Source organism: Theropithecus gelada, chromosome 7b, assembly GCF_003255815.1.
Source record: "Theropithecus gelada isolate Dixy chromosome 7b, Tgel_1.0, whole genome shotgun sequence".
NCBI classification, from domain to species: Eukaryota; Metazoa; Chordata; class Mammalia; order Primates; family Cercopithecidae; genus Theropithecus; species Theropithecus gelada.
Genome location: NC_037675.1, coordinates 19,753,723 through 19,767,723, shown reverse-complemented (window position 1 = coordinate 19,767,723; position 14,001 = coordinate 19,753,723). Strand labels below are relative to the sequence as shown.

At 48.6% G+C, this 14,001-nt stretch overlaps 1 protein-coding gene across 1 annotated transcript in view; it reads right to left on the bottom strand.

The window, feature by feature from the left end:
* LRRK1 (leucine rich repeat kinase 1) overlaps window positions 1–14,001 on the bottom strand; it is a 148,474-nt gene that overhangs the window by 44,298 nt on the left and 90,175 nt on the right. The window contains exons 7-12 of the mRNA XM_025391389.1: window positions 11,902–12,128; window positions 10,394–10,521; window positions 10,134–10,297; window positions 8,829–8,966; window positions 6,543–6,655; window positions 5,596–5,672 (exon numbers count right to left, since the gene is read on the bottom strand). Coding sequence (XP_025247174.1) covers window positions 5,596–5,672; window positions 6,543–6,655; window positions 8,829–8,966; window positions 10,134–10,297; window positions 10,394–10,521; window positions 11,902–12,128 — 847 coding nt within the window. The remainder of the gene's footprint in view (window positions 1–5,595; window positions 5,673–6,542; window positions 6,656–8,828; window positions 8,967–10,133; window positions 10,298–10,393; window positions 10,522–11,901; window positions 12,129–14,001) is intronic.

Here is a 14,001-nt window from a genome sequence, read left to right as displayed (position 1 = left end):
ACCAGGTGGGTGTATAAATGGATGCAACCTCCAGAGGGCATTTTGGCAAACCTATCAAAACAAAATGCTTACCTCATCGACCTAGCAATTCTCATTCTACAGACAGCCTTACATGCATGTGTGGCAAAGATGTGAGAATGAGGACACTCAGTGGCAGAGATAGAGGACAATCTATGACAACCTATGTGTCCAGCCACAGAGGGTTGGTTCAATGAGTAATAGAATAATTGCAGCTATTACAAAGCATGGGGCAGGTGTACATGTATGGGGGTATGAAGTGATACTCAAGAGCTACCCATCAATTGAAAAGGCAAGGTGCTCCAGGCATGGTGGCTCACACCTGTAATCCCAGCACTTTGGGAGGCCGAGGCAGGGGATCACGAAGTCAGGAGTTCAAGACCAGGCTGGCCAAGATGGTGAAACTCTATCTCTACTAAAGTTACAAAAATTAGCTGGGCGTGGTGGTGGGCACCTGTAATCCCAGCAACTCGGGAGGCTGAGGCAGGAGAATTGCTTGAACCTGGGAGGAGGAGGTTGCAGTGAATCGAGATTGTGCTGCTGCACTCCAGCCTGGGAAACAGAGCAAGACTCCATCTAAAAAAAAATAGTTCAGAACCGGATATCTAGAAGGCTTATTACTGTACCAGAAAATGTCTGCACACATGCATGCACACACATGCACACCATGTATATGTTATATACACACACACCACACCTGCACATGTGTATGCATATAGGTTACATACAGTTGTTAGACAGGAACACAATGGTTACCAGAGATGCACTGAATTCCATAGTTGTCTCTGGGGAAAGGAATTACTAGAGGACTGAATATTTACCCCATGCCCTTTGCTACTGTTCAAAAATGGTGTTTTAAAATATACATGCATTGCTTTTTCCATGAAAAAAAGCTGGTTAATGAAAATATACTACAGTTGGCTATTTTTATGCTTCTCAAGATGACATTCTTTGAAAAACCAGCCAACTGTTTAGTGTTTAAGTGACTTTATTAATTAGGCTAACTATGAGATTACCATGAAAATCATGTCAAATGTGCTGTTTCCACGGGCACCAGAGCATTTGAGTTGAGAAAGAGCTTGGAAATGCACACTGATGGGAATCAGAGGTTTGGATTTCAGCAGAATCTCTGAAGTGCCTTTATCCTCTCTACTAAGGCCTGGAGAGCGGGGAGGACAGCATGCCTGGGAGCTCAGAGAATTCAAGATAAAACAACTGCCTCAAAGCCCTCTCATAGGGTTCCCTGCCAGACACGGAAAATGGAGAAGCCAGGATTCTTTTGTTGGGCTGAAACCAGGCTCGGTTGCCCTTGATCATAGCTACCCTGCCTTGGCTCTGGATTTCCTCCACACATGTAGCTGCAATAACAATGGTAATGGGTAACCTGGCCTCCAAGAACATTCAGGGAGAGCCGATAATGGAATACCAAAACCAACGCCTGGAAAATCTGCCCAGTTAGCTGCACTGTGAATGGAACTCACTGTGGGGGCCCCTGCGGAAATGAAGGTGCACCAGCCTTCTAAAGATGGCTTTGTATGAGTCCTTGTTAGGTAAGGAAATGTTCAAAAAGCTTCCTTTTTTTTTTTTTCTTCAGTGAAAAAAGATGATCAATATTAGCCTGCCCTAATTCACATTTTCATGAAAGAACATCAATAACGAGAAAGGCTTACTTTCTCCCCAGAGAACACATTCTAAACACCTGGCCTCTGTGCTTTCCAATTTTAAAGTTTCGCTACGGTGTTTATGAAGCCTCTTTAGGTAAGAGACGGGTGAAATAATGAGCTATGATTGCAGAGGCAACACCTGTAACAGACCTCCCGGCCCGGTGTCGAAAATGATGGGCACTGGGCTGGGGAGAACACAGTTCGGGGTATTTATGAGCTGTAATTATTTATTCATAAGTTATTTATGACTCTGCTGGTCTGATTTTTACCGTAAAAACGGCCATCCAAATTATTTTTGGATGAGGCCACTGCACAAATATGACTACTTGAATGTACATAAATCTACCTGGAATTTTACTATCCTTCTGCAAACAAGCTGTCTTTTATAGATAATTCCTTACCCAAGGGTCCATGGCCCTGAGAGAATAACCCTACTGAGGAAAAGGGTTTGCAAACAGCCTCCTTCTTTTCACTCAGGTGTGGGCCTCAAGTTTCTAGATGAAGTTTAAAGAATCAAGAGGCTTTTGTCATCTGCCAAAGCCAAGATTCACCTCTGCCAGAGAACCTCCCGGGGGCGCGGCCCCCTCACGTGGCTCCCCAGACATCCTCCTGCGGGCCGCCAGCTGTCATTTTCTGGAACATTGGTACTGCGCATGCTCCTATGGTGCTTTTCCATGCTTGCCCGTGACTTTCCCCTCTGGCGTCTCATTGAGTGCTGAGCCCACTTCCTTGCACACTCCTCCGTGGTCCCAGGAAGGATTCGGCATTTCTAAGTTGGAGACACGTTTCTAATCCACACAAGTGGATTGCGTGAACGAGGTCTACACTAGCTCCTGTTCTCATACCCATCATCCTGTCTGGCATGAAGAAGACGGTGTTCGTTTCCCCTTCCTTCCAAGTGAAATCCCTATGTCTGGACTCAATTTCTAAAGTCCTAAGGCCCTTCATTTATAAAAGGATCAGTTATGAAATTCATAATTGCATTTCCCTATTCATGTGGTTAAGGACATTTTCATTTGTTTCCTGGCCCTCTGGACTTCCTTTTCTGCAAATTGTTTATATCCCTTGGCCATTTTTTTGCCTATTGTGTTGTCTTTTTTTTTTTTTTTTAAATCAATTTGTAAGCATTCTTTGTATATTAAGGACTTAAGCCAATTCGTGTTGCAACAATTTGTGTTGCAAATATTTCTTCTTAGTCTGTTTGCATTATGACTTTGTTTATGATGCTTCCCACTGCACACACTTTTTGAATGTTTATGAAGCCAACGATTTTAGTCTTTAAAAAAAATTATTCATGGATTTTCCAACTAGATTTTAAAGATCTCCCTCATAGCCAAATTATACCTATATTCCTTAAATGTTATTGTTTTCTTTTTTTTATACTTAAACCTCCTACCACATAGACATTTTTGTAATCTAGTGTCGTGTTTTGTCCCCCTTCCAGGCAGGAATACCAACACCATTTATTAAAGCAAGCAAGCATCCTTTTACACTAAGTTGAAATTCTGTCTTTTCATATATTATATAATAATAGTCCCCAATCTTTTTGGCACTAGGGACCGGTTTTGTGGAAGACAATTTTTCCATGGACTGCAGCACTGATGAAGGGGATGGTTTAGGGATGAAACTGTTCAACCTCAGATCATCAGGCGTTAGTTAGATTCTCATAAGGAGGGCACAACCTAGATCCCTCACACGCGCAGTTCACAATAGGGTTCGCGCTCCTATGAGAATCTAACGCTGCCGCTGATCTGACAGGAAGTGGAGCTAATGCTGACTTGCCCACCGCTCACCTCCTGCTGTGTGGCCTGGTTCCTAACAGGCCACGGACCAATACCGGTTCGCTGCCTGGGGGGCGCTGGGGACTCCTGATATATTTCTATATTTACTTAGGTCTATTTTTGAACTCTTTTATCTGTTCCACTGATATTCCTTTTTCAGTCACATATAAACACACATGCTCTTATGGGACAGATCTCTATGTGTATCATACTCAACACACAAGCACACCATTTCATCCAAGAGCATAGCAGTGGCAGACTCCCTAGTTCACCTCTTGCAAATGTGTCCTCGCCTCTGTGGCGTCGCTCATCCCTACCTCACACTATCCGTACTTGCCAACAGCCATCTATCAAACTGAAGAAGAAAGCTGTATTATGTTTAAAACGACTTGGACATGGGTTCTGGTTTTCTGGGCCAGCATCCTGAGGGATATTTCTGTGAACGGAGCTGGCTTTGGAAGTCGTAGCTTTGAGGTTAAGAAGCAGAGCTGGTTGTTTAATGAAAGGGACAGCTCCATACTTTCCCCTGCGTCTCACAGAAGATAATGGAACTAAAAGAGCTTGTTTCCCTAGATGTACTCTGTGCTGAACTGGCCTTGTTGTGTGACCAGCACAAAAACTAGGAAAATTTCTGTCTCTGATGAGTTTTGGGGAAGACCACAAGCCCCTGTGCAACCTCGGCCTCACCTCAGCCTGTGAGGCCAAAGGTGGCCGTGATCCATGTGGGCTTTGCAAGATGCCATCGTGTGTCAATAGAGACTGAACAGCACGGAGCTGCTGGTCCAGGGCTGAAGTCCCACAGTCCTGGGATGAAACCTGGCTTTGCTACTGAGAAGCAGCCACACGACCTGGGACAAATCAGTCAGTCTGTATGCCAAGGATTGAACTGTGTCCCCTGCCCCCCACCAAATTCATATGTCAAAGCTCTAATACCCAACGTGACACTATTTGGAGATGGGCTATTTGAGCTGTAATTAGGTTTAGATGAGGTCATGAGGGTGGGGCCCATATGATAAGATTAACGTTCTTATAAGAAGAGGGGCCAGGAGCGGTGGCTCATGCCTGTAATCCCAGCACTTTGGGAGGCCAAGGCAGGCAGATCACTTGAGGTCAGGAGTTCAAGACCAGCCTGGCCAACATGGTGAAGCCCTGGATATCTGAGAGGAGGGCGCCAGCACTGTCAGGGGCTAGCAAGGGCCTTCTTCCTGGCATCCTATATTGTATTAAAATACAAAATTATTATTTGGAGATGGGATATTTGAGCTGTAATTAGGTTTAGATGAGGTCATGTGGGTGGGGCCCCTATGATGAGATTAACATTCTTATAAGAAGAGGGGCTGGGTGCGGTGGCTCATCTCCAAAAATACAAAAATTAGCCAGGTGTGGTGGCACATGCCTATAATCCCAGCTACTCAGGAGGCTGAAGCAGGAGAATAGCTTGAACCTGGGAGGCGGAGGTTGCAGGGAGCCGAGATCGCGCCACTGCACTCCAGCCTGGGTGACAGAGTGAGACTTAGTCTCAAAGAAAAAAAAAAAAAAAAAAGAAGAGGAAGAGAGACCAGAGTCCTTGCTCTGTCCCCCATCTCAGGACACAGAGAGAAGGACGCCAGGAAGAAGGCCCTCACTAGCCCCTGACAGTGCTGGCGCCCTCCTGCCAGATATCCAGCTTCCAGAACTTTGAGAAAATAAGTGTCTGCTGTTGAAGCACTCGGTCAATGGTATTTTGGTATGGCAGCGGAGCTAAGACACCCTGGGAGCTTCAGTTTCCCCAGGTGCAAAATCGGGAACTGTGGCCCATACTTCACGTTGTGAGGATGAGAGACTCTCACATACGTAACCTGTCTAGGGCACTGCTTGGCGTGTAGATCAGCTGCATACGTTAGCTGCTGGCATCACTGGCCTCCACGCAGGAGAGCAGGGCTTGAGGATACTGGAGTGTCACACGTGGGACAGAAGGAATGGGCGTAGCTCATGTGCAAGGTTCTCATTTGAACATGGACATCTGTGGCATTGCAACAGGGCATTGAAGGGGAAGGCTCAAGATAAGGGCGATCCCCTCTTTGGTGGAGCAGGAACCAGGCTACCCGGGCTGTCTTATCTGGGAACACCAGCATCTCCCAACCAACACACACCTGCCTCAGTCCCGGAGCGCTGGCGACCTCTAGTGGTGAAAAAGGCAATACGCTTTGTTTTCAGTCCATCTTCATTTCTGTGCGGAGGAAAAAGAGAGAAAATTTGAGGACAGCATGGCAAAAACATTACTCTTTTGGTTGTGATGTTATAATGCCAAGCCACGGAAATTTAGGTGCAACTCTTCAGGGCCTGGCAGAGGTGCACGTTGCAGTGGCGGCTGCCTTTTACACTGCCCCCCGCAGAAGTCCTCTTTGGCGTGCAAGTTCCACCATGATACTGCAGAGTGGCCTTCTGCAAATGAATGGGGGTGGCTCGTTTCCAGAGGCTGGCTGGGCTCATCCTGGCTTTCCACCTATTGGAAGGCTTTGGGGTTGGGTGCTTTTATTCAATTATGCGTCCGTTTTAGTTAGTGATCAGCAGAGACTTCTGAATAGAATTACAGTTCAGGCTGAAGTGAGAGACAAGATTCTCCAGGAGACTAAAAATTAGAAATGAAAGGACACCATTATGGGCTGCGTCCCCCCAAATTCCTATGTCAAAGCTCTAACCTCCAATTCCTCAGAATGTGACTGTATTTGGAGACAGGGCTGTTAAAGAGGTAACTCAGTTAAAATGAGGTCATTAGGATGGACTCTAATCCAATCCGACTGGTGTCCTTATAAGAAGAGGAGATTAGGACACAGACACAAACAGAGGCCCGACCGCGCCAGGACACTGGGAGAAGACGGCATCTGCAAGCTAAGGAGAGGGGCCTCAGGAGACACCAGCCAGGCCTGCCCACGCCGCCACCTCGGACTTCAGCCCCCAGGGCTGTAAGCCAGTGATTTCTGTTGTTAAGCCCCCAGCTGGTGGCTCAGCAGCCCTTGCAGACTCGCTTGCCGCCATTCCGAGGACCTGCTCGACCGCGGCCCCATACACCCTTTGGGGAGGAGAGGCCCCTGCTTACTTGCCAAGTTGGTTTCTGGAGAGATCCAGGGTTTTGAGCTGCCTGCAGGTCCACTTCTCTTGAGGTGGAAGTGCTGCCAGCTGGTTCCCTTGTAACCTCAAGAATGTGAGGGCCTGAGAGAGAGAGGGAGGGAGAGAGAAGCTAAGATGGCATCAGATACAAGAAGGGAGGGGAGACTGAAGAGCCAGTCAGTTCCCGACCACGTGCAGTCAAACGATTCCAACCAATTTGCCTTCATGCAGATCCCAGTTGTGTGGGGCTCGGCAGCCTCTTCAAACTCATGAAATGATATCAAACAGAGCAACGGGGCCATCTATCTACAGGAGCTCTTCCCTCAAAGGCAGTGAGAGGCAATTATTCTAGAGTGAAAGGAGCCCAAGTAGCTGTCAGTGTTAAGGATTCTTAAGAGTGCTGATTATTGGTGGGTCTCTCCGGGGAAAGTGCCAGACTCTTACGGTTTGGAGGACACCGGGTCAAGGCTGGTGGGGGTGGCATGGGGCATACAGCACAGTGCTGGTGTCTGTCGCCTCCCGGTGGGTGGCCTCCTGGGCCGGCCCAGGTCTGAGGACAGGGGTGGCAGCACCACTAAGGGTAACTGCCCTAGCCTCGTGCCCTCTGCTAACCAACACAGTCCCAAGCTGGGCCCCTCAGGATTATCAGCGTGTCTGGGGTGCCCCTTGTGGGTAGCCCTCCCTCAGCCCTACTGCAAACAGACCCTACAGGGAACCCAGTCACCAAGGGAGATGAGGGGCTACCTTGTACCTGAACATGTTTTATTCTTTTTTTGTTATTATTTCTTTTTATTTATCTACTTTTTTAGAGATAGGGTCTCGCTCTGCTGCTTACGCTGGAGTGCAGTGGTGTGATCATAGCTTGCTACAGCCTCAAACTCCTGGCCTCAAGCAGTCCTGCCATTTTGGCCTCCCAAAGTGCTGGCAGTACAGGTCTGAGTCACCGTGCCCAGGTCTGAGCCATCATGCCTGGCCCATGTTTTACTTTACAGGAGTACCTTAGACATGCTATCTTCCTGCTTGAGGACATCACCACAGCCACCAACTATCCCACCCACAACCAGGGTGACCTCAGGAGGGCCATAGGCTGTTTGCTGCCCCACATTAAATTCTCTCCTCCTGGTGCTTCTGTCTCCTTCCTTGTTGAAGGGGCTCACACCACCGCCCACCATCAGAACCACTGCAACCAGCCCCCACCTGCTGAAATTCTATGGAGACCCTGCCATGTGCCAGGCCTCAGGGCCCTCCAAGTCTCCCACATACCCATCCACCCCTTCCCAGTGTGGAGAAAAAGACCTCGAGCAGACACATTCCCACAGGCCCACGGTGAAGCACTGGACAAGGCTCTGCCTCTCCTGATTTGCTGCTTCTGGGCTTTGGGGGAAGCCAAAAAACCAAGCCTGTTAGTTGTTGGTGTGAAATACGAGAAGACAGACTCAGAACAGGGGCCCAAGGGCTATGGACAAGGACTGAAGGCCAGGAATACCCTGAGAGGAGTATGATGTGGGACCCCCCCAAGGGCGCCCCCGCATGACTCTTTTCTTCTGAGAAGTGAAAATTCCTGTCCCTGGGTCCCTGACTTTGCCCTGTGCTTGTCAGGAGCCTAGGACATGACAGCCCCTCCTCTCTGAGGATACACATGCTGAAGGGGCCTTCGCTGCCTTGTGGGGGTCGCCGCACCAGGCCTTGGAGGAGTGCCCGTGGGGGCTCTGGCAGTGGCCTGGCAGGACCAGGGGCTGAAGCCTGTGCAGGGTGGCCTGGGCACTCTGCCTGGGGGTCCACCACAGGGCCCTGGTGAGACTGTCCTGATGCCTTTAGCAGGCACTGATGGGACTCCTTCTGGGGTTGGCCCTGAGCTCCAAGCAATGAGTGTGATCCATGGCCTGTCTGCCTAAGGACCAGCCAACCACCTAAAACCACCTAAAGTGAGAAAGCACCCCTATTCTGGGTAGGCACACAGGGCTCTGTGGAAAGGCCCTTCCTGGAGTTCTCAGTGTCCACTCAGCCTCATATATGGGCAGGCCATGGACTTAAAGAAAGTCCCAAGGGATACGAACTATAACCCCACTACCACCTAACATAGCTGCTTCTGCTGTCCATATTCCGCCCTCATCATTGTTCATGGCCATGTGTATTTTTGATAGCTGAACTTTTTCTTCACCTTTTCCCCTTACATTTGTCTCAGAAGCTCAGGGAAAACACATACATTTCACTGCAACATGGAGCAATTTTTTCTCAAAAGCTGAAAATGAGAAAAAAGGGCTATTAGGCTTACATCGAGTTGGAAAAGTCCCAGGGGAACTTCTTTGAGTGAGTTTTCTGAGAAATCCACATCCTTCAGGTGATTTTTCCAAAAGACAGCCATTTTGTCTGGCAGACATTCCAGGGCATTTCTGGAAGCTTTGCAACATTTCTAAGAGATTGACGAGAGGAAAAAAAAAAAAAAAAAAAAGTATCTTAGTTAGCTCTTTAAATGCAGTGGTGCCTGTGAGACTGTTTCCAAATTTGATGTTAAAAATGGACCATTACAATAATGTCCTGTAATGAAGATGATTGAGTGTTGTCGGAAGGCTGCACACCCTCACTGTCCCTGTTCTTCCACCCCTGGTCCAAGGAAGGGACAGGAATGGGGTTTCCTGGGGGAGCTCATGGTCTTTTTCCTTCATTCCAGAACATCTGGCCCATTGTCCTTGGAAATAATGGAACAATTCAGGACCACACGGGAGTGAGAAGCTGGTTTCCCCTACACAAATGGCCAAACTAGGAATGTTAATGTCAGTGATGACGTTTACTGTTGGTTTAAAACCAACAGCCATAATACACACACACACACACACACACTCTTTATGCTGTTCCATCTGTTTTAACAAGCAAAATTCCCCAGAGGCAAAAATACCATTTAATCAGAAGTGCTGTGATTGGTGATTTCTTACTCTTTTTTTTTTTTGAGATGGAGTCTCACTCTGTCGCCAGACTGGAGTGCAGTGGTGCAATCTTGGCTCACTGCAACCTCTGCCTCCCCGGTTCAAGCAATTCCCTTCCCTCAGCCTCCTGAGTAGCTAGGACTACAGGTACACGCCACCACGCCCAGATAATTTTTTTTTTTTTTTTTGTATTTTTGTAGAGATGGAGTTTCACTGTGTTGGCCAGGATGGTCTTGATCTCCTGACCTCGTGATCCACCTGCCTCCCAAAGTGCTGGGATTACAGGCGTGAGTCATTGTGCCCAGTCTGATTTCTTACTCTCATGTGATAGTTGTCCCCAAAGAACTGAACCCTCCTTTTTCAGGCATGACTAGTCCAGTGCCAGGGTGCAAGCTGTCTCTGGGTAAAGTTCTGTGGGTGTTGTTGGGTGGCTCTTGAACCCAGAGCCAGGCAGTCTGGCTTTCAGGTGAGTCACTTGCCTAGGACACTTAGCCTCACTGTATGCTGAGTGACAATGCTACAATGTGGGAACCAGGTCCTGCTACCTGGCTTGGCTGCCGAGGGGATGAACTGAGGTAATGCACCTGAGGGCTCTCTGAGGCTAGCTGAGATGCAGAGTTGACTGTGGCTTTCATGACTTTTGGTGTGATACTCACCAAAGGGCAGGCCCAGGGATCTGGAAACACCTTCAGGTTGTTTCTGGAGACATTCAGAGAATTGAGGGACTTGAAAGAGTGAAGGAACAGGGCAGGGAGTTCTGTCAATTTATTGTCAGATATATCAAGTTCCTGTAGCTTCCGTAAACCGATCCAGTTAGTGGCTTAAAAAAAAAAGACACAAAGTATGAATTGGTAAAAATATCCCTAACCAAGAAGAAAATGACTAATTCACTCAGGTCATTGATGAGAAAACATACCATTTTCTTCTTCGAACAATTTTTCTAAACAATTTTTTGAAGCTGTCAGTTTTTGAAGTTTTGAGAGGTGCAAGAATCCAGGAGGGAGGTGGGACAACTTGTTGCTGGAAATGTCAATTTCAAGTAGCCTGGGACGGAGAAGAAGGAAGGCAGGCATCAGAAGAAAGAGGGAAAACACCAAATTTACATATTTTTCTATAAACCAAGAGATGTATTTTTTTTCTTTTTCTCTCTGTGCAAGGTTAAAAAGTGTGCATTGAAAATGTAGTGCATATGATTTTTAATTCATTTGAAGAAATCTTACTGTGTCCTGTGTAGGTAAAGACAAATCTCTCATTGGTGGGCCCTGGCCCCGCTGACCAACAGGGATTCTAATCCTTCGCATGCATGTAATAGCAAAATGAGTGGGTTCCCTGAAAGCTGCTGAGACCACAGAGCCGGGCTTTTAACCTTCTGGACCTGTCCATCTGGCCCAGGTGAAGGGCCCCACTTGGGCAGCACTTGTTCTTTAAGTTCTGGTGTGCAGGCTTCCTTCCCATTCTCACTTGGGAGTCCCATGGGTTACTTCCTACCCCAAGCTCTTTCCAACATTCTTGACTCTTACTTCACTTAGAGCCTTCGTTTTAAAAACCAATTCAACCCCTTTATGGAATGAGGACTTGCAGCTATGTGTCCTGAAGAAAGTAGGCTAGGTGGGGTGGCTCATGCCTGTAATCTCAGCACTTTGGGAGGCCGAGGCAGGCGGATCACGAGGTCAGGAGGTCGAGACCATCCTGGCCAACATGGTGAAACCCTGTCTCTACTAAAAATACAAAAATTAGCTGGGTGTGGTGGCGCATGCCTGTAATACCAGCTACTCAGGAGGCTGAGACAGGAGAATCGCTTGAACCAGCGAGTTGGAGGTTGCAGTGAGCCAAGATCGCGCCACTGCACTCCAGCTGGGCAACAGAGTGAAACTCCATCTCAAAAAAAATAAAAAATAAATAAAATAAATAAAGAAAGAAATCAACTAAGGTCCTTCCTCTTTCCGTGCAAGCTCAGGGGTAAGGCTCAGGTCTCCCCTCAAGGCCTCCAGAAGAAGCAAGCCTGGACTGCCCACACTGTCCACCTGCTGCTGGAGTCCTGCGGAGTTAACCTTTTCTCTGAGGCCCTTCCCACTTTCCCTGGAAGGTAGAGTAAAAGCTGGTGCCTCAGAGCCCCATTGCATCCACCAGCATGGGAAGGTTTGGCTGCCCTCATCTGATTCCTGGGCAGGACCGAGAGGAACATCTCAGGGAAACATTTGCACATCTGCAGGTGAGCTGTGTAAACTTGGGCCAGACAAATGATCTCTCTAAACCTCTGTTTTAACCTGAAAAGGAGGCTTGCTGAAGGGCAGGCAAAACTCCTCCTATTTTAGTCAGAACATTTTCCCCCCCAAACCACAAAATACAACCCGGGAGCATGTGCAGGAGCACAACGGTGACGGTGGGGTCACACACAGCTCCGTTCACACTGCGGGGAGCCACCTGGAACAGATGATTTCATCCGATGACTGCACGCCAGGCAGCTCCCCCAGGTGGTTGTCCGAGAGGTTCAGCTTCCGGAGGTTGATGAGGCCCCAGGGGATAACCGAGGGGAGGGTCGCCAGGCAGTTGGCAGAAAGGTCGAGCTCCGTGATCTGGCAGGAGATGTCTATGAGCCAGTCTAGGTCTACCCAGGGCAATCTGAGATGGGACCATTTCACACGAAGCGCCTGGTGGTGGAGAGAAGGGAAAAGAACATGTGGAGGGTGAGTTCAGGGCCCACATGGGCTTGGAATAAAGCAAGGGTTAATGCAAGTGCACGTCTGTGTGCCTGCTCCAGCCGGGGTCCCAAGAGGCCTGCACATGTCCTTCTCGGCCTCCAGTACCTGCCATGGTATTGGGCGCAGAACAGCTACTTGTTCCCATCTGCACCTGCATCTTACAGGCAATCTGTGCACAGCTCCTGCAAGTCACCCTCCAACCTCCAGAGGGAGCTGGTGGGCGTGGGCTCAGTGCCACCCCTTAAGAGGCGGCTCACGGGGAGGGAGGAAGCGCAGCAGAAATTGCTCACGTATAGAGGAGACCACTGAAGCTTACAGGCGCCTCCCCCAGACTGGAGAATAAAGCTGAACCCCCAAACCCAAGTCTCTGACCTCCCTTCAAGGCTCCCTTTCCTGTGATTAGAGGAGCTGCCGCCTGCAGCTGCCTGCACCGCACCAGGGTGCTTGGTGGACGGGCTGCTTCCAGAGTGAGCCTGATACACAAACAGACAATGGCCACACAATATATACAAAATAGAACTCTGACCCACAACCTACAGTGATCTGCCGAGGAAACCAACCTCTTTATTGATAGTAAATAGCCCAGGAAGCCAGTCTCCTGTAAGACAGAGGTGCAAGAAGCCAGCTGCTGCTGCTGCTTCTTCCTTTTTTTTTTTTTTTTTTTGAGATGGAGTCTTGTTCTGTTGCCCTGACTAGAGTGCAGTGGTGAGATCTCGGCTCACTGCAACCTCTGCTTCCCGGGTTCAAGCAATTCTCCTGCCTCAGCCTCCTCAGTAGCTGGGACTGCGGGCATGCACCACCACTCATGGCTAATTTTTGTATTTTTAGTAGAGACAGTGTTTCACCATGTTGGTCAGACTCAGGCTGGTCTCGAACTCCTGACCTCAGGCAATCCACCCACCTTAGCCTCCCAAAGTGCTGCAGTTACAGGCATGAGCCACTTCTTATCTCTAGTAACATCTCAGGAAGCTAAACCATCATTTCCGTAAAAGTCAGTCTAAAATAGCCAGGACTTGGTTAATAACTGACAGATTCTCTAATTTTTGTCCTCACTTTCCATTTAGGACCAACCCGAGAGAGCCAACTTTGCTCCCCTACCAATCCCATAGGATGCCCAACCTGCAGCGTGCCCCCCAGCTTCCCCACGCCAACAGCCTCCAGGCAGGACGCACTAGAAAGCTCCCACTCCTCTGCCAGCCTGTGGGTCTCTGCCTAATGCAAGTGATGGTGGCTGACGCCCTTGCTGTTGAAGTCCTGCTAGATAAATTGCCTTTGCTCCTCTCATTTCTCATTGGTCTTCCTTTATTTCCACAAGAGGGAGTCAGAAGGGCCAGCGGTTTGCTGGCATGAGGTGGTCAAAGGGACCTGGTGAAATATATCGGAGCGGGACTTTTCTCTTTCTTCTTGATTATCGAAGAATATTGGGCTCAGTCAGGTTTCGGGGGAGAGGAAATCTGCTTTTGGGTCTGTTTCTTCGAAGCAACTGGAAATCCGTATTGGAAAATTAGAGGAGCAGAAATATAAACAAAAATTACTGCTTCGCAAATAGGAAAATGTAACAAGCAGAGGCTGCAGGAAAGGTCCCAACAATGTGGGATAAATTCCTCTCAAAAATTGGCGGCAGTTGACAGGCATCCTTATTTGGCCACTAGATGGCGATGAGCGCCTGTCTTTAGATCCCCCTTCGCCACCTCCAGGAGTTTGGAAAGAGTGGGTCTACACCCTCTCAAAGCTCCCGTCTTTGAACCAGAATGAGGGACTCTGTCGCGCTTGCGCTCTCTCTCTCTCTCTCTCTCTCTCTCTCTCCCCCCCCCCCCCCCCC